The sequence below is a fragment of the Balaenoptera acutorostrata genome, chromosome 1 (genome assembly GCF_949987535.1).
Source record: "Balaenoptera acutorostrata chromosome 1, mBalAcu1.1, whole genome shotgun sequence".
NCBI lineage: Eukaryota > Metazoa > Chordata > Mammalia > Artiodactyla > Balaenopteridae > Balaenoptera > Balaenoptera acutorostrata.
This window is the reverse complement of record NC_080064.1, coordinates 45,988,642-46,014,566: the sequence shown is the minus strand read 5'-3', so window position 1 is coordinate 46,014,566 and position 25,925 is coordinate 45,988,642. Positions and strand designations below refer to the sequence as shown.

At 52.9% G+C, this 25,925-nt stretch overlaps 1 protein-coding gene across 7 annotated transcripts in view; it reads left to right on the top strand.

Annotated features, from left to right (window-relative positions):
• Positions 1-25,849, top strand: part of SSBP3 (single stranded DNA binding protein 3) — a 164,967-nt gene extending 139,118 nt beyond the window's left edge. For 4 of the 7 annotated variants that reach the window (XM_057540889.1, XM_057540902.1, XM_057540913.1 and 1 more), the window contains 11 exons: positions 3,413-3,479; positions 3,591-3,667; positions 11,828-11,916; positions 12,599-12,647; positions 13,282-13,317; positions 13,786-13,840; positions 15,185-15,255; positions 22,675-22,753; positions 22,991-23,019; positions 23,135-23,236; positions 24,088-25,849. In XM_057540889.1, the coding sequence (XP_057396872.1) occupies positions 3,413-3,479; positions 3,591-3,667; positions 11,828-11,916; positions 12,599-12,647; positions 13,282-13,317; positions 13,786-13,840; positions 15,185-15,255; positions 22,675-22,753; positions 22,991-23,019; positions 23,135-23,236; positions 24,088-24,117 (684 nt within the window). In that variant the 3' untranslated portion in view covers positions 24,118-25,849. The other 3 variants (XM_057540892.1, XM_057540907.1, XM_057540897.1) reach the window with 2 other exon arrangements.
• The last annotated feature ends 76 nt before the right edge of the window (positions 25,850-25,925 follow it).

The following is a 25,925-nucleotide window of genomic DNA, read 5'->3' as shown; positions in this document are numbered from 1 at the left end:
TGTGTACATAATTCTTAGAGTGACCTTGCAGAAGCCCTTCAGAAAGTCTGACCAGAAGTGCCAGTACATCCAGCCCTTGTTGCCTTTGGAGCTGGGAGTTAGGTCACCAGCTAGACTGGCATTACCTGAATGTGATCCCTTTCATTCTCAAGGCTCTGCAAGAAAACTCCTGAGTGAGACAATACAGGGACTTTGGAGAGATGCTCATAACCAGGGGACTCCGATTTTAAAGTTAAATCGCCTACCAGTTTCCACTAATTCTTTTTCTCCAGAAATCTTTTCTTTCCTGTTTTCTCTGACATGAAGGGGAAAAATTCGGACAAGAATTAGAGACCCAGCTTTTTGAGCAAAGAGGGACCCTAGGATAGATATATCATAGATGAGGAAACACAGGGTCAGAGTGGAGCAGTGACTTCCTTAAGTGTCTCAGTGAGCTGGGCTCGTGTCAGTCTGCAGCTCCTGGCCCAGTGCTGTTTCCTCTCCACCTCGCCAGGTTCAGTTAGCTTTCATAGGTGTAAAATTGCTGCCCCTTGCTTTTGGTTTTAACAGGCCATCAAGTGGGCCTTCTCTGCCATCACATGCACGGACCCCAGCAGCAACTTTCCCTCCTGCCCACCCAGGGCTCTCCTTAGCCCAAACTGGCCTCTGCCCCAGGGACGGAACAGATGCTTCCTTATCATATATTGTGGCCCTTCCTCTAGCAATTAAGGGACACGAGAGGAGACGTTTGTTTCTATTTATCAATTAAGCATGAGCAAGTGCCCAAGAGGGCACATGGAGAATAAATCCATCATCTGTACCTTGCATTACAAATCAATCAGGCCAACCTCCCCACCACTCCCCCATTGGAAATCTATACCGATTTCCAGCTTCCTGTGGACTCAAGACATTTCTGTCCTCCAAGGGGGGATGTGTCCCTGTCCCAGGAACTGCCCCTGGGCGTTTCTTGGAGAATGCCTCAGTTGGGGCTGCTGGTTCCACAGAAGCCTCTATGCCACCCGTTAGCTCAGCCTTCCCCAGGGCAGGAGGAGGAAGCAGAAGCAGCTCAGGCCCACGTGACCACCTGGGTTAGAGCAATGAGAAGGGCACTTAGGGAGACCAGGAGCTCAGGGTCGTTGACCTGGCCCTAAAGCCTTGCAAGGCCGTCCTCCATCTGCCTCCCTGGCTAGGGGTTTGGAGCCTTGTACAGAGAGCATTGTGGTGTTTCAAGCCAGGGTAGATGGGTGGGCGGTGAGCAGTGGGGTTCAGCAGGGTTAAGGAGAGGAAAGCTAGAGTCTGGGGTTGTCAGGCAGCCCTGACATCACATCCCAGCGGAGCCCGTACCCCACCCAGCCCGCAGACTCGGGCAGGCAGCTGAGTGACCCAGCAGATTCTGGTGGGATTTGTCCATTCACTGGGCAGACACTTCCTGCGCCTGCCCCATGGTGCTGTAGGCGAGGCGCTGGCCTACTTCCAGGAGCCTGTGGGACAGCCCCAGAGCACCTCTCTCCCCAGCAGGCCCCAAGGGTGTGTGCACGGCTCGTGCTTGCAGTCCCATATATGAGCCGTTATTTTTCTCCTTTCTCACGCCTGAGGGCTTCAGCCCTTGCAGTGCGGCCCCTTTTACCTTGGTTGTTGCACACCTTCCTTCCCTGGTAGAGGAGGCCCAGACTGCCTCATTTCAGGGTCACTCCAGTGAGGGAAGTGACTCCCGGGTCCCTTCTGGGCCTCCGGGAAGCCCTGCTCTGCTCCGGAGTTCTGACACACAGCAGGGTTAGGGGAACCCAAGGAAGAGCCTCCGGCCAGAACCTAGTGGTCAACACTGGGCTACCTGGAAAGGAAGTGGTTGTCCAACCCCCTACGGCCGCTCCATCAGAGTTAGATGGGGGCTTACCAAGGCCTGGGGTGGGGGTCTCCCGGCACCTCAACATCCCAGGAGCCCCCAAACCAAACAGCCTCAGTGGCAGGTCTTCCTGTGTCCTCTCGGAGTCCTGAAACCAGGCTCGAGAAATATCCCAGACCCCCAAGTGGGCAGACACAAACCAGCCAAGTGACTCAGAGCTTGGGAACTCGGGAGAGGAAGCAGAGCTGGGAGAAAGCAAGAGGTCGGAACAGCTAAAACCCAGGGCCACAGAGAGGGACTCTCCGCAGCCCCAGGCAGATGGAAGCAGCAGGTGCCAGATGCCACTTCTCAAACAGCAAGTACCCGCAGGCTTGCGTGGCCCTCCCAGAAGCTTTCCCCTCCCCAGACACACGCACACAGGCCATTCTGAAGCTAAACAGTGAAAAGTTGTCCCTTTGTTTCCCACCACCTCGTTCCAGAACTGGTTTGGAGTTTACTGTTGGGCCAGCCGCTCCCCACTCGGCCATCATCCCCACGGCACAGTCGGGGCTGGGGGACCCTGGGCGAAGCGGGGGGCGGGGGTGGAGGTCCCCATCACAGGTGCCTAGCTTTCACAGAGGCTTTCCTCTCCAAGCCAAGGGCCCGTGCTTAGTCCTAAGGCATGGGGTTCAAAAGCAAAGTTCCCTTTCCCTCCCCCTCCCCCAGCTCTGCTTTCCTCTTTTTTCATATCGCAGCTGAAATAACTTCAGCCTCAAATAAATCGCTTTGAAGGGGTTTTCGTAGCTGGTGTGCCAAGCGTTCACTCAGGAAACCCCTAGCCCCTTCCTCACCTCTGTAGTAGTCACACCAGCATGCGCCACGTGCACCAGGCTTTGGGCGGCAGCTTGTCACTCAGCATCCTGCTCACCCTCTCCTAGAGGTCGCCTCCTCCACCCCTGGGGTCCGGAGTCCCGGGTGTTCTTCCTGGCTCTGCCAGCAGGTGACTGAGGGCTGACTTGAGGGCCCTCAGGCCTCTGGACCTCAGCTCCCTCGTCTAAATCTCAAAAGCCGCCTCCTCCCCTGCCCCCTTGAAAAAGGACCTCCCACGGTGGCAGGATTTTTAGGTAGTGGGTCTCTCAGGTCCCCACAGTTGGGAGTTGGGGATAAAACGAGTTACATCTCCACTCTCCACGAGGCAAAGGAGAGACAGGGTTTGGCCTAAACTGCATTAGCTGGAGTTTGGGTGATAAGATAAAAGGGAGGGAGGGAGCAGCGCTGCCTCTGAGGGGGTGTGGCTGGTGGCCCGGCCAGAGTGTGACTGGGCTCTGGCAGGTATGCAAACCTGCCAAGATGGCAGCGCTGGGCCGTGGTTCCTCTCCCAAAGATGAAGCCCCCATGCTGACCTACCCATGCTGCAGTTTTCCGTAACGCCAGTTGGAGCTGACTGCTGCTGCCTGGGGGCCCCCCAGCCGGCGGGCAGCAGGAGCGGTCTCGGGGAGGCCGTGAGTGGCCCTAAAGGGTCAGGTGGGGAGCCTGGGCAGGCAGGTGCATTCCCCTCTGTCCCCAGCTCCGGGGGGCAGCCACTCACCTCGGGTCTTACGTCTCTTTCAGCCTCCGGGAGGAGTTCCTGGGACACAGCCACTGCTGCCCAATTCCATGGATCCCACGCGACAACAAGGTAGACAAGGCAGGGTGGGCCACCGGGGTGGGGGGGCATCGGGAGGGGCTCCCCCCGCCACTGTCTGCCTCCACCTCCTGCCACTCACGGCTCACCTGCTCTGTCACGCAGGGCACCCCAACATGGGAGGATCAATGCAGAGAATGAACCCTCCCCGAGGCATGGGGCCCATGGGGCCCGGCCCACAGGTAACCGACCGCCTGTCTGTCTGTCCATCTCCCGGCCATCTGTGTGCACCCGCCTTCTCTCCTCTTTCCAAGTCTGTTAGTCTTTCCATGTCTCGCAGCTCGGAGGGGTGAGGGGAGAGGGCGTGACCAGGGCCCCAGCGGCCCGTTATGCCCACAGCTGGGCAGCCCACCTGGCAGAGTTGAGGGGACCCCCAGCGAGCTGGGGAAGAGGAGCATTTGGGAGCCTTCCATGGGAGGGATTTGAGGAATTTGGAAGGCAGGGGTCTATGTCCCCGAGCAGCAGTGTGGGTCCCCAAAGCTTCCTCCCACCCTTGGGAGGTGGGGTGGGCCTGAGCTGGCTCAACGGTCACAGTTTGTTGGGACCCGAGGCAGGATATTACATTATTCTGTCTGCAGCTCACCACTTGTCTGACTTTGGACGAATCACTTTCACCTCGGTGGCCCCAGCAGGCCCCAGCGTCCCTGCCAGTCCAGTGGGGGGTGAATCTGTGGCTGTGGCTCTTGGTGGTACCACCCGGCTGCGAGGAGCCAGGTCTGCCAGGGCCCCGGCACTCCCTTCAACTCAGAGCTTTTGTCATTTTCATATACCAAGCTCCTGCCTAAGCTTCCTTTTGCCCAGAGGGGCTCCACTGCCAAAAACGACAGTTTAGAAACCTCTAGAGGAAATTATCTCAAGTGCCCTGCCCACCCCTTTATAGCAGCAACACAGCGGTCGCTCCTTGGGACACAGCTCCATACCCACAGGTCCGGGGTCCCACAGCACCATCAGGCAGGGGTCTGGCAGGCCATTCCTATTCCAGCACCTTCTCACAGTTGGCTCCCGCTCTTCTGAGTATTTGAACGTGGCTCTGGGTCCTGCAGGCGCTGTGGCAGAGAGTTTGCTGTGCTCTGTCCTCCTTGGGATTTCTCTGGTATCTGACTATCTAAAGCCAGAAGTCTGAGTAAGGAGAGGGGCATTTCACAGTGAGAGCAGGAGGATTTTGTTCTAGGGTGTTCCTTCCCTTCTTTTCTGCCCTGCCTGGAGGCCTGCTTGTCTCTCCCATTCCTGCTTGTCGGTGTTGGGATGCTCTGGGCCCCTGCAGAGGTTTCCGGTTCCCTGGGGGTGAGGTCATGCCCCCACTCACGCACACATGCCTCCCTTTTGGAGGAAGAGGCGTCTGCCACACCCCACAGCCCTCCACTCTGTCTGGAATTGTATTTACAGCACACCCAGCTGCCGCGTTCTTCTCGGTGATGGCAGCAACATCTGTGGCGTTGAAAGATTTTTAGGGAGGTCCTTGTCTTTCGTTGGCCCCTTAATCCTAAAAGGAAGCAAGCCCACACCAATTGCAGCTCCAGTTTTCTTTTCTTTCCTCAAATCCCCCAGAGCTTGTGTTTTCACCAGCTCCTTTTAAGCTACCAGAGTGGCCCCTTCCTGCCAGGCGGCCGGCTTGAGCTGACCTCCGCAGGAACCCGTGGGAGGGGTGGCAGGGTCTGAAAGCCAAGTGTTCCCTCTCCTGAGTCAGAAACTCTCAGATTCCTCAGCCACACACTAGAGATACTCTTGGTGTGGAAATAAGCAGTGGTCTTGGACTTCAGGATGTCCGGGGGGTGGGGGGGTCTAGGGGACACAGGAGGATGGAGTAGTCCACCACCCACCCCTCTTGATTCTTAGAGACTGAGCAGCTGCATCTGTAAAATGGGAAGGAGACCAGTACTTGCTTGTACGGTTGCTGAAAGGAGGAGGCTCAAGTTCTTGGCGCGATGCTTGGCCCAGGGTAGCCTCTTAGGAAGCAGTTCGTGTTTTCCAACTTGGGGCCTTAAAACCAGTGTTCAGGACTCGAGCTGCTTGGGTTTGGTGATTGCTTCGCATTTCTTTTTATTTTTTCTGGCAAAGGCCATTAACAGCTTGTTAAGTCTGTAGTAATACTGAGGTTCCAGAAGCTGGGAATGGATAATTATCAGACGGACCAAGGGCAGAGTGTCCCGAAGTCTAGGACTTCCTGCTGGCTTAGCGTGAGTTTCGTCGTGTCCATGTCCCTGAGCAGCAGTCTGGCACACTCTCATGGCACGTTTAAAGAGGGTGGGGGTCCTGAAGGCTGAGGTCTTGCTGGAAAGGGCCCTCCTGGCCTCACCAAGCAGGGTACAGGGGTGGAGCTCTCGTAGGCTCGGAGGTCGGTGCCCAGAGGGGAGGGAGAGGCTAGCCCTGCGGTGAGGCCAGCTGACCCTTTCCACCCCGCCAACCTCAGGGGCTCTGAAAACATCTCTCCTTTTTTTTGTTTTTCTTTTTTTCTGGTTTTATTGAGATACAATTAAGATACAGCACTGTGTAAGTTTAAGGTGTACCGCATAATGATTTGACTTACATACATCATGAAATGGTTATCACGATAAGTTTAGTGAACATCCATCATCTTATATTGATACAGAATTAGGAAATAGAAAAAAATGTTTTTTCCTTGTGATGAGAGCTCTTAGGATTTACTCGTAACAATTTTCATGTATAACATAGAGCAGTGTTTATTCTGTTTATCGTGTTGTATGTTACATCCCTAGTACTTACTTATCTTGTAATCGGAAGTTTGTGCCTTTTGACTGTCTTCATCCAGTCCTCCCCCCACAACCTCCTCAGCCCCACCTGCTGCCAATGGTAACCACAAATCTGATCTCTTTTTCTATGAGTTCATTTGTTTTTGAAGTATAATTGACCTACAACACTGCGTTAGTTCCTGTTGCACAACATAGTGATTCAGTATTTCTGGACATTTCAGAATGATTGCCACAGTAAGTCTAGTTACTATGTGTCACCATACAACGATATTATGTAGTTAACTGACTGTGTTCCTCACACCATACATCTCATACCCGTGACTCATTTTATTTTGCAACTGGTTGTTTCTACCTCTTAATCTCCTTCACCTATTTGTTTCCTCCCCCCACCCCCCACCCCCACCCTCCTCCCCTCTGGCAACCACCCATTTGTTCCCTGTATCTGTAACTACTTCTGTTTTGTTACGTTTGTTCATTTGCTTTGGTTTTTAGCTTCCACGTATGAACGAAATCATACAGTATTTGTCTTTCGTTATCAGACTTATTTCACTTAGCATGATGCTTTCAGGGTCCATCCATGTTGTCACAAATGGCAAGATTTCAGTCTTTTTTATGGCTGAATGATATTCCTCTGTGTGTGTTTACCACATTTCCTTTATCCAAGATGAATGGATAGGTTGCTTCCATATCTTCGCTATTGTAAAAAATGCTGCAGTGAACATAGGGGTGCATGTATCTTTTCTAATTAGTGTTTCTGTTTCCTTCCTTTCCCGTATCACTTGTGCCCCTCTGGGTAGGGTGCAGTATTAAATTCCAGAGCCAAACCTCCCTTAGAGCAACCCGGATGTCCTCACCAGCCCCTCACTGGGGGCAGAAAGGCCTGGCCTTGAGTGAGCCTGGGCCTGGGCAAGATTGGGGTATGAGATGGATTGCAGGTTCTGGGGTCAGCCAAGGAGTGGGCATCGTAGAGCCTGGAAGTTTTAGACCCCCAAGCTGAGGGTAGGGAGAGGACAGGACCTACCCCCCAAGCCCTTTCTCTCTGTCCCCTGAGGGTGCTGCCCTGATCACTCAAGAGTGGACAGGAGAGGGATGAGCTTAGTGCTAGGAACACCGTCCTGGCCTCAGCTCAGCCTGTTTGGGCCTCCAGTCCCTCATCTGCAAAATAGGTGGCCGGGTGATGACCTCACAGGGCTCATCATGGGGCTGCGTGAAACAGCAGCTGTGAGACAGACCGCAGCACAAGGCTCCGCAAAGCATTGCATGGATCCCATTCCCTCCTTAGAGCCTGGGCCCAGGGAGGGAGCCCTGTCTCTGCCATGCCTGGACTGTTAAGAAAGGTGACCAAGCCCCTTCAGGCAGTCTTTAGTAAGCACCACTGCATGCACAAGGCTGTGCTGAGACTGGACACAGAGGTGGGAAAACTTCAGCCTGTTATTCCAAGTGGAGAATAAGATTTCTAATAGTGGGACCACTCTAGAACTTTCTGAACAAAGAATAGGTACAGTGTGGTCTTGGGGCTACTTTATAGGTTTTAAAACCGAATGGAGTAACATCATACTTTTTGAGGTTGTGTATCATTTTGACCTAAATGTCACAAAGGAACCAGCAAACTAGGCATCACCCTGCCCTTTGCCCTCAGTGCCTCAGGCAGATTTTATTCTGGTTTTGTGAAGCAGCCAGTGGAGAAAGGAGGTAGTATTTCCACTTAATTGTATTCTCTCTTTAAAGAATTATGCCTATGCCTGTGTCAGGTGAGAACTTCTGGCTCAGTTTTTCAAAAGTGAATCCTGTTGGGGTGAGGCTGAAACTGGCAGGGCTCTGAAGGCTCTCGCGGATGCCACTTGCAGCGCGTCTGGTATTCTGGTTGGGGTGGGGTCAGCACAGCCTAGAATCAGATGCCAACCTGGCTTGTCTGCATTTCAGAATGTTCAGGTGAAGGATAATCCACCATCCCTAGAGACAGTCCTGTGCCACCAGGAGAAGCTGCATCTCCCCAGTGAGCCAGGACAGTCCAAGCTCAATGCCTCTGAGCAGAGACCCCAGAAAGAGATGGAAGGATCGTAAACCAGGCCAGGGCACCCTGGGCTGGTGAGGAGAGGGTGGAGCCACTCAAGGCACTTTCCCTGGTGGCTCCTCGGAGACCTTCCAGTGGGGCTGGCCAGGCTGCTACGTGATTAGAGGTGGTGGAGGGCAGGCCCAAAGCCCAGGAAACTGCCCAGCAACCTGGAGACCCCTTTGACAGGTCTGTCCTAAAGACTATTCTTTTGGGCCCCAGGCAACATCAAAAAAGAGCCCCTGTGCCAAGGAGTTGCAGGAAGCAGAAGCAGCCCCCAGCCCCTGCCAGCTGCAGGGTGCCTTTCTGCATCGCCTTGGACCTTGCCCAAGAGCGCAGAACTGAGACCACGAGGGTGGGGCCTGACCCTTTATAGTTCCTGACCACGGATCAGCCCCTCTGCCCAGGGTCTGGAGCGCCCTCGTCGGGACAAGGTGTGGGTGTGGGGAGGTAGACAGACACACACATGCACACACCCCTGTGGATGTGGCTGGCTCCACGGCTGCACCAAGGACTCCTCCCAGGTCTCCAACTGCCCCGTCCCTGCAGAGTAGTGCTGAGGACAGAGGAAGAGGGGGTGTCTGGCTATGGCCACACCTCAGAACCCAGTGCTGCGGGCAGGTGGGCACTGGGAGAAGAGAGAACCATTTCTACTGAGTCCGTGAAGCTGTGCTTCTAAGCCCTCCCATCCTCTGTGAAAATGCCAGTGTCTCTGATTTGAAAACTTGCCTCCAAAACCTGACTGTCAGCCTTACTTTCACCCCTGATTTACTGTATGGCCTTGTGCGAATCTTTGGCTTCTCTGGGCCTCCAGCTTGTCATCTGTGAAGTAGGAACATATAAGTGGTGGTCAGGGTCTGGGCCTCTGCAGGAGGGAGGACCTGGCAGGCCTGCTCCCTCCTGGGCAGCGGCCGTGCCGGCTTTTGGGAGGCTCCTGAGGGGGTCGGGTTAGGGCAGCAGGTGGTGCACCCGGAGCCTCCCCTGAGGGGCTGCATGTCCAGATGTCTTTCAGGAGTGAGCACCCTGCTTAATCGTCTCCTCGCCGCACTCTGCTGCCACGTCCTGGGCTCCCGCCGGCCCCCAGGCCAGCCTTCCACTCCATCCCCACAGTGCCGGCCGCTCTCCTGGGTGTGAGAGGGAGCAGGGTGCAGCTCAGCCCCCGGAGGAGATCTCACTCTCTATCTGGAAGACCTTTCTGGTTGGCCAGGCTGCACACAGTGGAAGAGTAGGCTGCCTGGGGAGGTGGTGAGCTTCCTGTTCTGGAGCAGCGGAAGCGAGGCTGAGATTTGTACAGGGGATTTAGTAACTGCACGTGGGCTTAGAAAGGGCCCTTTAAGACCTCATGCTTAAGGCAGCATTAAAGGCTTTGGCGTTTGCTCTGCTAACATCCCAAATCAGTACACACCTCTGAGGGCTGAGGGAGCACTTCAGAGCCATCATTTCATTTGATCCTCACACGGCCCTGTAAGGCTGGGGGCTCTTTGTCCCCATCTTATGGACGAGGCAGCACAGCGGAGGGGTTGCAGCTCTGAAGCCATGATCATAGCTGCACGAGGGGCCATCACTCTGCTTCTGCGCCTCAGTGTCTTAATCTTTAAAGTGGGGATAGTAGTGAGGTGGTGGTGGTTAAATGTAGGTGATACTAAGCCCGTAGCACAGCCTGGCACAGAGGAAGCATTGTTATTTGTGTGGTTTGCCCAGAGTCAGACTGTGCTGGCGCAGGTTCTCCATGTTCTGACCTCAAATCTGTGGCTCTGCTTACCACGAGTGGCATCGTCTATAGGGAGGGACTGGCCCCTTTGTTCACTGATCTTGCCGCATATTTGCTCCAGGGCAGGTGAGTGTCTTCCGGCCCAGGGACTCAGCCCTGAGCAGGCACGGGGGATGCCGGCTGCCCGAGGAGCCCTCCGTGGCCACCCTCCCCCGACTGCAGGCCTTGCTGTCTGCCAGCCAGCCTGGCGCTGCTGCTGTCATTGTGCACACCCTGTCTGGACACTCTCACTCCAAACTCCTCTCTGGGTGACCAAGCCAAGGAGGTGGTCCCGAGATGGTCCCTGGCTGGAGAACCTGCCACTAGCCTGATGGCGGCTCTGTTTGTCAGCTCTGGCCCTTGAGCCTCCTGTTGTGTCCCCACTCCCACCCTCCTCCCCACCTCCCAGATGTGTGGTGTAGAGAGCAGACCCTGAGGCTTGCAGATCCAGGATTAAACCCCAGCAGAGACATTAGCTGACTGTGAACTTGGGACATCTTTCTCCCCCCAGACCCTCAGTCTCCTCTTCTATAAAATGGGAATAATACCAGCTTCATGTCATCGTTACAAGGTCCAAACCAGAGACTGTATGTGTTATGTGCTCAGTAAAAAACGGCCAATGCTGGCTGTTCCTTTGCCATCAAAATTCCACCAACCTACTACTTTCTCCTACAAAGGCGGAGCTCAAGCTACAACCAGCCTCATGTTACTTTCCACTCATTCACTTCTTCACTCCATTGATGATTCAGCGCCCAGTCTGTGCCAGCTGATGTGTGCAGTGATGGGGAATATGAAGATCAGTAAGATAGAGTTCCCGCCTTCCAAAGGGGTTCAGAGTCCAGTGGGAGAGATGGACATGTGGCCACGATCATAAGCCAGAGTGCTGCAGGCCGTTGGGGGAGGACATTACAAGGCACTCTGGGAGTGACTAGGATGGAGCAGTTAACCCCACGGGATGAGCAGGGAAGGCCTCACAGAGGAGGTGCTGTTTGATCTGGGTATTGGAGGATGTGTAGGAGCCTGCCAAGTGGAGAAGGAAGGCAAGATATTTATTCCTGCAAAGAAAATAGCTCTGGAAGAGGGGAGTCGGGGAGCAGTGGTGAAGGAGATGAGCCAGGTGAAAGGCCTGGGTGCTTGGTCCGGTTGCTCTGACCCATCCCACTGCCATGGTGGGTTGTGCCGAGCTGAGTTGGGACTCCTGCAAGTTTCCAAGTTCTGTGTAGACTTTTCTCTTAAATGGAGCAGTGATTCCCTTGAGCAGGGAGACAGAGTTTTCCTCCTGCTCCTCCAGTACTGTGCCTGTTGAGGGCCGCACGTGCTGACACCTGAATGAGGTGACTGTATGGGGGGACAGCCCAGACCTGGGGCAGGGTGGGGTCTGTAGACGCCGGGCTGCGGGACAGGCCTTTTAGGAGTACGCCTCCCCTTCCACGTACTGACTCAGCCCTGCCCCCAGCCTGCTGGCGGTTTCTTCTCCCCAGATTTCTAAGGTGGGTGGTGGTCACCAGCTGGTCCTGTTACTGCGTCTCTTCCCCTTTCCTGCCTGAGACCTGAGGGCAGGTGCCAACCAGCATCATGAGCTCCTTCCTGGATGCCCGTGTGCTTTCGAGAGACCCATCCTGAAACCCCTGAAGATGCATCTAAAGCTGTGACTGTCCCTCTGTGCTGGCTTGTCATTGTGGTTCCTGTCAGTTGGTTCCCTCCCCGCATTTTTTTAATGAATGTATTACTTTCTCATCAGATCCTTTTCACAGACTAACTCTCTCGCTTATGTTCTGTTTGTTTTTCCCCCTCCTTCTCTCTCCGGTTCCCCTTCTCCTTCTCATAGACTGACGCTTGGTTATCGTTGCAGAATTACGGCAGCGGCATGAGACCACCACCCAACTCCCTTGGCCCCGCCATGCCCGGGATTAACATGTAAGGCCAGCCGCCCTGCTGGCGGCTCAGAGCCCATGGCTTTCCCCGCCCTTTGCTCCCCCTGAGAGGCGTGTGATGGGAGTAATTACTGGCACCTCTCTGGACCTCAGTCTCTCATCAGTAAAGTGAGGGTGTTGAGCGTACCGGTGATGAGACCTCATACACCCCCATGTAGTGCTTGTCTGTGCCGGGCAGTCTTCCAAGCTTGCTACATGGATTAGCTCACCTAATCTTCGTGATAACCCTGTGAGGTGCTTATTATTACCCCTATTGACAGATGGGTAACTGAGGCACAGAGAGGTGAAGTAACTTGCCTAGGCTCACACAGCTCTATAAGTGGCAGGGTCAAGATTTGAAGCCCTGTACGGTTGATCACTCTTTCAGGGCTTCAGTGGTGTAGCCCCTTTGCGGTAGTTGATCCCTATGAGAATCTCTGTGTTCCCTTCTTAGGAAAATGCATGTGCAGAGGAAATATTATTTTCACAAATTTTGCACATAATTTATAGGAATCTGTAGATTTCTACCCACGGAACTACACATTATTACCCCAGAACAGCTCTAGGACTGTATGAAGGACTTCCTGTTAGTGATTTCAGCCCTCTTGTTCTGACCCCGCTGGTACCACCCCCTTGGTGCTTACAGCATCTTTCTCATTGTCTCCATCTCTCTCTCCCTCTGTCAGGGGCCCGGGAGCTGGCAGACCCTGGCCCAATCCTAACAGTGCTAACTCAGTGAGTACCCAGGTTGGCGGGGGGTGCTGTCTGCGAGGGACTGGGTTCTAGGGCGCAGGGTGGTTCCTGTCCCCAGGTTGGAGGTGTCATGGGGAGTTGGATGCGGCAGGATTCCACCTGATGCCTCCAAGGAGAAGCCCACCTGTAAGGGGAGGCTTGGGAGTATCACGCTGGGGCCATCAGGGGCTCTCCCCACTGCTCTGCAGAAGCTGAGGTGTGAGCTGAGAGCCGGGCTCAGAGCCCTGTCCGTGTAGAGGCTTCTGCCGACCCTCCCCTTCCTTGGCCGAGCTGGCTTCCAGCACTCAGAGGAAGGAGCTGGGAAGGGGCTCAGCACAGACAGTCCAGGGCAGGAGGCGGGGGGTGGAGGAAGCTCTCACTTTCCTGTCCTAGAACTGGAGGGTCTCCCGCGCCTATGGCCCCCCAAGGCTCCCTGCCAAGGCTCTCAGGATCGGTTCAGCATAGGAACTGGACTTGGCTCACATCCCTGGCCCCCCTAGAGACACTTACCAGCTGGCTCAGTGTGTTTCCCATCAAGAGTGGGGTTGTGTCCCCCAAAGGATTTGGAAGGTAGAGCACTCATTGCCTGTCAGAGGAGGTGTCTCTGAGGTGTGGCTCATCCCCCTCTTGTTTCTAGATTCCATATTCCTCCTCATCACCCGGCACCTACGTGGTAAGTGTGTGCAGGTTTGGGGCATTGCATGTCTAACCCCATGTGACTGTGTGTACAAGAATACTTGGGGCGGGGGGGGGGCCCTGTCTCTTTCCTTTCACAACATATTCTGAGCACAGATTCCAAACTGTGCTAGAACTTGCTGTCAATATTCAGGTATCTGTACTTTCTGGTGGCCCAGAAGTCCCCAAACAAGACCCAGAGTTGGGACCCCCATTCGGGGGACTGACCAGTAGGCCAGTCAGCTTCCACTACAGGCCTCTGGTTTCACTGGTCCCCATGTGTGTGAGCATACACGCACACCCACAGCTACCTCTTGGTTTAAAGACAGGAAAGGGGGAATCCAGTGCCCTCAAGCCTTAAACACCTGGGCCCCGGGTGAGCACTGGCCGCTGATCTCCCCACGTGTGTCATCACCATGGGTTTTTTACCGTGGGTTTCTGATGTCCGTTTTTATCTCATCTCCAGGGACCCCCTGGTGGTGGCGGCCCCCCAGGAACACCCATCATGCCTAGTCCTGCAGGTAAGAATGCTGGGGGAGGGGTGCCGCTGAGGGAGTAGGGAGTCCTGGAGGGGCCTGGGTGCAGAGCCAGGGCTTGCAAGCCGCTCTTCCTGAGCAGTGCGCCCCCCACCCGGCATCTTGGCAGCAGGGATTTAGTGGGCAGGAGGCCCCGGTGCCACCAACCTGCGATGTGGCCTCAGCCGGGTCACTCCTCATCTCCAGTGAAAGGACAGGGCAGAGCAAGGAGATCCGAGAACAAGGGGTCTCACCGCTTTCGGCTCCCGCTGATCAGAGAGAATCCTGTCCTGGTTGTCATTTCTCTAGATGACTGAAAAGGGGCTTTTGGGTTTTGGCATCCTGGGACCAGGACTCTACAGCGTGATGCCTCTTGGGTGTCTAGAGCTATTGGCTTCTGGTCCTCTGTATCAAAGATCCCTTTTCCCCTTTTCTTTAATCAGAAGAGGGCATGTGCTCATACCCACCACACACACACACACACACACACACACACATACACATGCACGCGCACACACTATCACAACTGTGTTTTTTGCCTGCTAAGAGTAGCGTACCATCAACTAGAAGGAATTCAACATACTATCTTTACCCACCCCCAAAATAAAAAGTGAGAGGTAGTTGGATTTCTGCCCGAGAAATACGGTGCCTGCTCCTGATATAAACATGTTAGCTGATTTCCTAAGGAGACTTTTCTGGCTAATTGGGGACACGGAGGAGTCCCTCTCTCCCATCCCCTCAGCTCCCCGTAGCAGGGAAGCTGCTCAGTGGCAGGGGTGGATCTGGCGGCGACCGTGATATTCCCGCTCCTGCTCCCTCTTTCTGCTGCTGCATTTTTATGAGCTGCATGACCTACATTCAGACTGGGTCACATTAAACCACTCCATATGTTACTGCGTCTCCAGTCCCATCCCTGCCTCTCCCTCCTGCCCCATCAGCTTGGCAGGGTGGCCCCATCAGCTTGTGGTGTTTCTCTTTCCCAGTTTGATTAACACTGCCGGGCGGGGTTGCGGGGAGAGCACAGGTGGTGGTCTGGCCGCCCCTGCATTGCCAGGCAGTGTCTGGGGACCAGATTTGGTTTGCGATGGGGGAGACGGCTTTGCCGTGTCCACATTGCTTTCCAGGCACCCTGAAATCCTTCCTTTCAGGGTTGAGTGGTTTTCACAGTTGAATTTTCTGTGATTAAAAACTTTGTGAATCTTCATTAAATACAAATTAGCCAGAAAATGGTGGTACTTAGAGGAAATTTTAGGTGATAAAATACAAAAGAATGAGTTCAAGTGCCATGAGTTTGTTTTAATTAAGAAGTGAATTAATCACCCCGACTTGCGGGTTTCCACTGTTCTACAGATTCAACAAATTCCAGTGACAACATCTACACAATGATTAACCCGGTGCCGCCTGGAGGCAGCCGGTCCAACGTAAGTCAGCTTCTAATAATTTACACATCAGGTACTGCGACAGATCCAACTGACTTCGTCGGCTGAGCGGAAAGCAAGCTTAGCTGATGGCAGCCATTTGTTACCAAAGATGGATAAAATAAACCATCAGAAAAGTGATTGACTCTTGGGCAGCTTGGTTCCCATTTCATAGCTGGCAGCGGGTGGGAGAGAAGTGGGTGGGCTGATTGCCACACCTCTGGTCAGAGTGGGGCGCCCAGCCTCACGGTGGGGACCCCTGCTGGCCCGAGCCAGCTGTTGACGGGGGAGAGCAGCAGGCTGCAGGTGGGCCTGGGCCCGTCCCTGCTCGGCTGACTGTGCACCTGGGCGATGTCTCAGGTCCGTATCCTTGGCTGTGGAGCTTCGGGGGGAGGCCCCCAGGGGCCTCCCTGCTGTGTGCCTCTGGGAGCCCTCAGACCCCCCCATCTTGTAACCGCTCTGCCTCTCCTCGGGCCCTTCCCTCATCTAGAAGCCACTTCCTCCCTTCTTGGCCTCTCAGAGTCCCAACCCGTAATGATGTTGTCGCTCAAATTCCACTTGTTCTGATTCCTGCTCACCTACTCCCTCGTGTTCCCGCGCCCATGTCAGGACTGGACTGTGCAGTGGCGGCCTGTCTCCCTCTCCCGGCCGGGAGCTCCCTAAGGACAGGGCTGGTCTGACCCACAGACAACCCTTCCTTGCCAGGCAGGGGAGGTGAGTCCCACTGGCCTTGCCCTCCGGGAGCTCAGGGTCTGGAAAGGAGGCTGTCACGTGACCAAATCAGTAGTTTGTGGGCTGCAGAGCCAGAGGGCGGGCTTGTGGCCCCAAGGTTGGCTCGGGCCCTTAGGGATGCGCAGTTTGGTTTTGCCAGTTCGGTTCCTGATGTGCCTCCTGAATCACCCCATGTGTTAAACCCTGATTATGGGCTGCCCTGTGCTGGCCGCTGGGCGTGTTTCGTCCTCCAGCAGCCTCTGGGTGAGGGTCATTGGCCTGCCTCCTGGGGGTGCCGAGAGGGACCTTACCCGGGGTCCTGGGACTGAGAAGTGTGGGAACCTGGCTCCTCAGCTGCTGCCCCACCACCATCTCTCCGCCTCTCCCGGGCAGCCAGCGTCTCCCATAGCCCCTGTTTCTCCCTAGGGTGGCCAGCCATTTGGGTTTCAGCACTGAAAGCCCTGTGTCCTGGGAGATGACTTCCCAGGACACAAAAATCCTGGGTTTTGGCAATGGATGCAGGTTGGGCAGAAAAGTGTAAGACCCATATGGGGGCCCCAAAGACAGGACTGAGCACACGAAAGTGGCATAGACTCCCCACTTCCCATGGTTGCCGTCACCATATTTTCCTGAGCACAGATGCCCACAGTCGTGGTCTGTGGCTCTCAATGATGGATCATCGTGTTGCATCATTCCGAGGGGTACGGCTCAAGCGCGCTGCATCCGGGCCCTGGCGGAGTCCACCTTTGACTCTGCTTGCGGCTCAACCGTTTGTGTCAAGATAGTGCAGTTTTCATTTTTCACATTGTGAGTATCACGATCATGTTTTCTAAGAGCTCAGATAATGAAAATGAGAACGATGAGACCACCAGCACCAGCGTGACCCCGACACCTCCAAAAAAAAAAAAAGGGGGCTGAATGAATTTTAATGACAGGTGTGAGGACACATACAACTGGGTCAGGGAGGCAAATAACCAAAACGGAACATACCGGCAAGTGTACCGAAAAGATGAGAAGGGGTGTGGGTTGAGAAAGGGTGGGAGAGCGCATTGTAGACAGAACTGCACAGTCTGGGACGAGACAGGCACATCCTTCTAAATCAATCAAAAGTTTTGTGCGTCCTCCAAAGAGACACCAGTGCTCAGTGCAAAACAGCAGCTGCCACATTGGCCGGGGCATGAACACTGTTGGCCCTTGAATGAACACCATCGCCATGTTGGTCCATGAACTGAGATGACTCCATGAACGGAGAAGGTTACATTTCCTGACTCAGAGGCTGCAACTAAGTCCTGTGGGTGAACAGAAGGGGGAATTTTGATGACAAGTGTGTTGGTCCTTTACAGTGTGCAGCTGATTCTATTGCATCTTCAAGAAAATCAGGGAGCTTCCTTCATCATATCACACGGTTCATCACACCATGGCAACAAAACAGTCTCCCCAGCTTTTAGGTACTTTGACTTGAAAACTGGAGCTTCAAATCATAATCTTGATTTCTACAAAGAAGATGTTAATGAAACTGCAGAAAACAAATAAAAGATTGTTGTTCTCCTTGTCCAAATGCAAACCAGACTTTGCTCGTTTATCTGCATATATGGCAGACAGTGCAGTTAATTTGGCAAGTTTCATTTAGTCTATAAACTTCTTACCTACTAAATGCCCCACACACCTTGTCCCCGACACTGCTGTCAAGGGGGGAGATTTGCTTACCTGTGATAATCCAGCTTTCAAAATGAAACGTTTTGGTCACTTTGTCAATTTGCTCAAAATGTGCAGAAGCACTTAGTGAGATTTTTGAGTTTATAGGAATGGAGAGAGCCTTGGACACACACCCACAGATGGCTGTCATTGTTGCTGGCCACAGAGAAGATGTTAAAATGTCAGCCTGCTGTGATGCTCTTCTCTGATTTGGAAATATGACGAGATGAGAATGCAGAAAGGAATTACAGTAAAGTAGAAATGTAGTTGCTGCTTCTCCAGAACTGTTTGATAATCTTTAAAGAGGCCATGAGGAGCCCAGATGAGGCTGAGTGGACGGCACTTGAGCTGTTCCGATTCGTGGGGGGTTGTGATAAAGCCTCATACAGCCAAAGTAATGGCTCACCTTTGGAAGTGTCACCGGTAAGGGCAGCCAAGTTAGGACTTTCCCAATTTCTTTCTTAAAACTGTAACTTATTTAGAATCCAACTTAGATCTCACAAGTTCAGATTACCTTTGTGCTTTAAAACCAGTTTCCCTAAGAAAGAGAGGTTTAATCGATAATGATATCCAGTGTGCTCGAAATGTTTAGAAATGATGGACATCGTAGGCAGGCATAGCCCATCTGATGAGCTTCTAGAGGAAAAGGGCCTGACTGACAAGCAGCTGATCTTCCAAAACCCGCCTGTAGATACAAAGTGGTTGGACATCTTTGGAGAGCTGGAAGCGATTCCTACAGATCCAAAAACCTGTGCACGTAAGCAAAATTCTAAGCACTCTATGTGCAGACTTGTTTTTTTTGTTTTGTTTTTTTGGCTGCTTTGGGTCTTTGTTGCTGCGTACGGGCTTTCTCTAGTTGCAGCAAGCAGGGGCTACTCTTCGTGGTGGTGCGCGGGCTTCTCCTTGCGGTGGCTCCTCTTGTTGCGCAGCATGGGCTCTAGGCGCACAGGCTTCAGTAGTTGTGGCTTGCGGGCTCTAGAGCGCAGGCTCAGTAGTTGTGGCGCATGGGCTTAGTTGCTCCGCAGCATGTGGGATCTTCCCAGACGGATTGAACCCGTGTCCAGGGAAGTCCGTGCAGACGTGTTTGTGGAGAGGACAGTCTGGTGTTAACCACGTTGGACTGACACCAGGGCTTGATAAGAGCAGAGCGGCACGTCAGTGCATTTTCCATTTGACCCTGTATTCAGTTTTGCCACTACATAAAAGGAAAGAAGGATGCCCGAGAGCCTGCAGGCAATTCAGGGAAGTATTAGTGGAAAAGCAAGCGCCATTTGCCCTGTTGGACCCCTGAAAGCAAGACGGGTCCCCAGCAGCTCTAATGGACACCACCCCCGCCACAAAAAAAAAAATCGGCCAGGCTCTTGCTTTGGCCATGTCTTCTCACACTGGCATGGTCTGGTCCAGAAACGTGGCCTCAGGAGGTACCACCAGTGTTCCCATCAGTACACAGAGGATATAGGACTGAATGATCTTCCTTGAATGGATTATCCAAGACATCTACCCAATGAAAGAAACTGCTAGCTTTTTGTACGTAAAACCTTTTTTAAAATCTTAAAAAAAAAGGCAGAGCAAAAATATCCTATTGTGATACAGGACAGAAAAAAAGTCAGTTCTTAGAAACTAAATATAGGTAGTATCTGTTTAATCAGTCTTATTGTATTTAGGTTCTCTTTTGAAAAAATCTTACGTGTGTGTTCAATAAATACACAGTAATATAGCCTACAACATTTAAATATCCAGTAAAGAGTTAAAATAATTTACTGTGTCAGAAGACAGAAATATTATAAAAGTGTTGTGTTTTTTCCACACGTCATTTGTTTAACTAGTCCTCCTACTGTTTGCCCCTATTAACTAGTTCAGCTGTTCTTTAATTAATAGCATTTAAGTAACAGAAAAGTAAATACAGAATAAAGAAGTGGTGCTGGGACAACTGGATATCCACGTGCAGACGAATGAATTTGGACTGCTTCCTTACAACATACACAAAAATTAACTCAGTGTAGACCCTAGGCCTAAATGTCAGAGCTAAAACTATCAAACACTTAGAAGAAAATGTAGGAGTAAATCGTTGTGACCTGGGTTAGCAAAGCCTTCTTAGCTACAACACCAGAAGCACAAGTGACAAAAGAAAAAAGTAGCTGCACTAGACTTCATTAAAATTTAAAACTCGTGCTTCAAAGGACACTGTCAAGAAGGTAAAAAGACAACCCACAGAAAATATTTGCAAGTCATATGTCTGGTAAGGGACTTGAATCCAGAATATGTAAAGAACTCTTAAAACTCAGTAATAAAAAAACAAACCAACTTAAAAATGGCCCAAGGGGACTTCCCTGGTGGTCCAGTGGTTAAGAATCCAACTTGCAATGCAGGGGATGCCCGTTTGATCCCTGGTTGGGGAACTAAGGTCCCACATGCCACAAGGCAACTAAGCCCACACACCACAACTACAGAGCCCGCATGCCGCGACTACAGAGCCCACACGCTCTGGACCCTGCGCCCCACAACTAGAGAGAAACCCACGTGCCACAACTAGAGAAGAGCCTGCGTACCACAACTAGAAGCCCACACGCCACGATGGAAGATCCACATGCCGCAACTAAGACCCGACGCAGCCAAAAAATAAATTTAAAAGCAAATGGGCCAAGGATCTGAATAGACATTTCTCCAAAGGTGTGCAAATAGCCAATAAGCACATGAAAAGATGCTCAGCGTCAGTTATTAGGGAAAAGCAAATGAAAACTACAATGAGATACCACTTCACATCCACTAGGATGGCTAGAATCAGACAGATAATGAGCGGTGTTGGCAAGGATGGGAAGAAATTGGAACCCTCACACGTAGCTGGTGGGAATGTGGAACATGAAGTGGTGCAGATGCTGTGGAAGAGTCTGGCAGTTCTTCGAAAGGTTAAACAGTTACTCTGTGACCCTGCAATTCCACTCATAGGTATCTACCCCAGAGAAATGAAAGCATGTCCACACAATAATTGTACACAGATGTTCACAGGAGCGTTAGTCATAATAGCCAAAAAGTGGAAATAACCTAAATGCCCATTGACTGATGAATGAGTAATTAAATGTGGTATATACATACAGTGGAATGTTACTTGGCCGTAAGAAGGAATGAAGTACATGACACATGCTACAACATGGATGAACCTTGAAGACATTTTGCTAAGTGAAAGAAGCCAGCCACAAAGGTCACATATAATTCTGTTTGTATGAAGTGTCTAGAATAGCTAAATCTGTAGAGACAGAGAATAAATTTGGTTGAGTGGGCCTGGGGATTCAAGGGGGGGATGGGGAGTGACTGCTAATGGAGGCAGGTGATGAAAACGTCCTAAAATTGATGGCGGTGGTGGTTGCACAACTCTAAATACACTAACAACCACTGAATTGCATAGTTAAATGGGTCAGTTGTATGGTATGTGAATTATATCTCAATAAAACTGTTAAAAAGAATAACAAAAATACACATGATATGTAATTTAAGATACCTGTTTTTTAAATATATATGTTACAGTAATAACGCATGTGCATAATTGTTTATTATCACATTTTGGGATTCTTTTGGTCTGGTATGACTGTGTCTGGGTTTGGCTCCTTAAAAAGTTGGTCACCCTCATCCTCCTATCACTTGGGTTCATAAGCATGAAATTGGTGGCCAGATGGCAAAATGTGCCCGAAAGCCTGTGAGTGGCCCTGGGAGGCCACTGGGGAGGCAAGGATCCTGCCCCCACGGGGTGTGTGAGTGGGCGGCGGGATGAGGAAGCGGCTGGTGCCCCAGCCCCTCCCCTGCAGTCTCGTCACATCAGTTCCTGCTCCGGCCACTCCGTGCTGCCACTTGCTAGGAGGCCTCTTACTTCTGCTCAGGCAGGACCCCTGCTGAGAACAAGGCCATGGTCCATCTCTGCTTGTCCAGATTCTATCCCTCAATTATTTTGGCGCTCTGCCTCCTCCTCCATGCAGTCTGTTCTGATTTCTCTGCCCTTTCCCCAGTGCCTTTTTTTTGAAGCTGCACCCGTGCTTTGTCTGCAGCTCTCTTTGGATCTCGGCATCCTGTGGGGAAGTTGGGTGTCCGTGGCTGTGCTCCTTCAGACTGAGGCCCAGGTGTGACTCAGCTCTGTGTCCTTACTGCCCAGCACAGGCCTCCATTCTGCCACTTCTGTCCCCTGTCCACCCTGGCATCCAGTCTGTATCCCTGGGCCTTGGCTCTCCAGAGTGGGCTCAGCCATCCCTTGGTGGCCATGTAATGTGACCTCTGGCCTTTGGTTGCTGCTTTGCTGAGATGGGGGGGTTAGTTCCAGACAGACCTGAGGAGGCGGGTAGAGCGGATTACACGTCTGGTGTCTGGTTTGTCTGCACCGTCAGTTCTGCTCATTAGTGAGCTCCCCCACACAGTCCCAGCGAGAGAAGTCCTGCCACTCACGCCCCAGCTCCCCACACGTTTCTGAGGAAGAGCCTGGAGGAGGCTAGTGTGATGGTTCCAGGGCCAGGCTGCCCGCGGCCCAGCCCCAGCTCCTCCATCTCTCCTACCTGGGAGATCGTGGGCAAAGCATGGTCCACTCTGTGCTTCAGTTTCCTCATCTGTAAAATGGGGAGGAAAAGCACTAATGTTTTTGTTGCCTGGCCTGGCAGTTGGTCACTCAGTCTGTGTGAGGTTCTCACTGGCGAGACCCGCACGCTGCCCCAGGGATGGAAAGAGCCCGGGATGGGATCCAGCAGGCCTGGTTTGAGAGCTGTCTCTGGGTGGCCTTGGGCCAGTCCGTCTCTCTCTTCGGGTTTGTTTCCTCCCGTGGTGCATAGGAGTGAGCCCTTCTGCCTTGCACAGTTCCTAGGGCCGAGGGGAGGCACCGGCTCCGGCCTCCTGGTGTCATAAATTAAATGCCTGCGTGTGTGAGAGTGACCCCGCCAGAATGGAAGCTCCCCGGGGATGCAGCTGGGCGTGGGAGCCCCGCGAGGGCTGCGGCCGAGCCGAGGGCCCACTCAGCTGCCACGCTCTGTGCTTCTCCCACAGTTCCCGATGGGTCCAGGCTCGGACGGCCCGATGGGGGGCATGGGGGGCATGGAGCCACACCACATGAACGGCTCGCTAGGTGAGTCGGCGCCCTGACCTCATCGTGCTGTCCCCTGCCCGACCCTGCCGGGAAGCCTGCTCTGCCTTGGCTCCTGGCTCCACTGGGCCCTGTCCCCACAGGAAGATGCCAAGAGGAAGATGTTGCCTAAGTAGAAGATCCTCTTTGCAGAGATGTTTGGGCTTGGGTGGAAGGGTTTGGAGGCCCCTTCACGGAAGGGTGGGCAAGAAACTGAACTGGATTCTTTTTTCCTTTCAGGGTCAGGTGACATAGATGGACTTCCAAAAGTGAGTGTGTATTCCATGTCTCCTCCCTGACAGCACCACCCAGAAAGCCTTTCCCCCATCTGGGGGGGCAGGTTGCTGGGGGCACGGGGGCTTACCTCCTCTGCTCTCTCTGCAGAATTCTCCTAACAACATAAGTGGCATTAGCAATCCTCCAGGCACCCCTCGAGACGATGGTGAGCTAGGAGGGAACTTCCTCCACTCCTTCCAGAACGACAATGTAAGTGTGCCTGCCACCACCCTCATTTCACCCCTGGGTCCTCACCGTATCCCCTGGGGCCTGTTGATTTAAGTTTCAGAGTCTCCTGGCCAAGACCTGCCTGCTGGGCCAGTGTCCTGGCAGCTGTGTCGTGGGCCTTTCACCTCGGTTATCTTTCCACACAAAGTGCAGAGCCCTCCCCTCCCCCACCCCCCCCTCCCCCGCTGCGTGGCGCTGACCCCTGCTACCTGGATCTGACCTTCCCGAAGCATCCACATGGAGGCGCAGCGCCTCCAGCACTGAAGAAGCTGACGTGGCTGGCCGAGCCCTGGGCTCTGGCCCACTGGGTCTCCGTCCCAGTCTGTTTCCTCCCGTCCTGGGGAGGGAGTCTCACGCAACCAGTGACTTCCCGGGGTCTCGGTGCAGAGGAGCTGGCCGTCTGCTTTTTCACACTGGGCCTCTATTTACAGTCTCATCTGAGGAAACGATGTCATGGTTAAGCAGCTTTTGAGAACCCCAGGCCGGCTCCCACCCCAGGGCACGCTGTCTGTGCTCCGGCTCGTCAGACCCCAGTTCTCTGCAGTCGGTGGCCCCAGGAGGGGAGGGCAGGGGCTGCTGCTGCTTCGCTTGGAAAGAAGGGGTGATGTGGAGAGGGAAAGGGGCCAGGGGAGAGGAGTCAGGGACACAGGCTGGTGCCGAGAGGTGGCTCCTAAGTCCCTACTGCTGGCCCCCTGCCCACCCAGTGCCATCATGGGTGTCTCAGCCCAGCCACCCCCACACAGGCCCAGTCCAGCTCTGTGCAGTCAGACCTCCCCAGGGCTCTCCCACACCCTGGCCCTCATGACCCCCCTTCTCTGCTTCTCCCCTTCCAGTATTCTCCAAGCATGACGATGAGTGTGTGATCCCCCCTCCTCTTCTCTGAGACGCTGAGAGAGCCGGCATTGCAGGCGGGAAGATGCCAGAAATTATGCAAGAAGAAGTGAGGTGTCATTACCCAGGAGCTGGGGGAGGGGCATCTCCTGCTCCCCCTCAACCCTCCCCCTCCCCTCCCCCAACCTTTCTCAATTTTAGTTTCATGCAATAAAAAGGCCGAACTTTTTATTCCATAAAACATGAAGGACAAAACTCAAAAATATATTTCAAGTCAATGACCAGAAAAATCCCACCCCTTGCCCTTTCCCAAAAGGACCTTTTATGTACATGACACATTTTTGTTGTTTTTTGTTTGGGGTTTTACCGTTGTTGGGATTTTTTTAATTTGTTTTCAGGGGGGTTTTTTGGGGGAAAAATTTTTTAAAATGGAAGCTTCTAGCAAGCCCCCCCGACCCCAATCAACCTCTTTGCTTTCTTCTTTAAAAAAAAAAAAAAAAAAAGACAAAAAAAAAGCGAAAAACGAAAAACAAAAAAACAAAAACCCAAGCCCTGTTGTCTGTCTGTACCCAAGCCCTTCCACCAGGAAAGCTAGTCTAGGTGTGAGATCTCACCTGTCTTTGTAGCCATCTAAAAATAATAATAATAATTATAATAAACTGGGCAGTTTACAATCGGTGGTTTCTTTCAAACGGCCTTTTTGGGAAAGAAAAAAGGAGTCACCCTTTTCCACTTGGGGTTTTTGGTTTGTGCTGACGGGCAAGGGAAGGGCAGGAACCTGTCTTGTTTCTGCTTGGTCTCCTGGCGAGGTGGCAACAGCAGCTGCACAGCTTTGACCCCAGACCCCCTCCCCCGTTACGTGGCCGGAGGGGCCAGACCACCGACCGCTTTCAGGATCCCGCCCCAGCGGAGCCATGCTGCGACCCAGTGGCATGCACTGTGTTCCCAGGACTGCTTCCTCTCTCTTCTGGACCTCTCCCCGCCCAGCGTCCCGCCCTCCAGCCCCCTCCTCAGCCCCCACCCCAGTCTTCCCAGTGAGAATCCTGCCAGCGGGGTGGTGGCCTGGAGCGGAGTGGGGGAGGCCGCCCCGACAGGATGGCTATGACCTGGGACATGGAAACTGTGACCTCCACGTTCTCATCCCTCGAATCGTCCTCCTTGTGTGTGCAGGCAGTGGAGGGCTGGAGTTTGGGTTTTCTTTTTTTTCCCTCTTGATTCTTCTTTTTCAAAAATGGGATATTGACCAGAATTGCTCTGTGTGCGCTTGGAACTGGACAGAGAGACTTTGGAATAGCTGTGGGGGGCAGGGGGGATGCCAGCAACCAAACAGATGTGCTGTTTCCGGTCCTGTTTTTATTTTCAAAAACCGACAAATGCGACAGTGGAGCCTGTCCCCTCCCAGGAGGGGTGACTTGTGGCCTCCCTCACCTCACCACCCCCCATCGAAACCTCTGTGTCTTGCCCTGAAGACACCAGAATTCTTTGTACATTTACAGCCCTCCTCCTCCTCCTCCTCCCCTGTAGCTGGTCTTTGTTTTCGTCCCTCCCTTTCTGATCCATGTATATCATATTATGTGAGATATCATCTGCCTGAAAAAAGACCTTGTGCGGATTATTGAGAACATTGTAGCTGTTTCTGTGTTTTTTCTTACCTTGTAGTCTGGTTCTGAATTAAGAGAGGAAAAAAAAGTAATTATGATACATTGTAGTTTGTGTACGATATATGTTGATAACGTTTTATTAAAGGGACATCTTTTTTCCGCAGCCCTTCCTGACATGTTTCAGGGGAACGTGGGTTGGAGTTCATTATACTGATTACAAAATGCCAGGCAACTGGTTG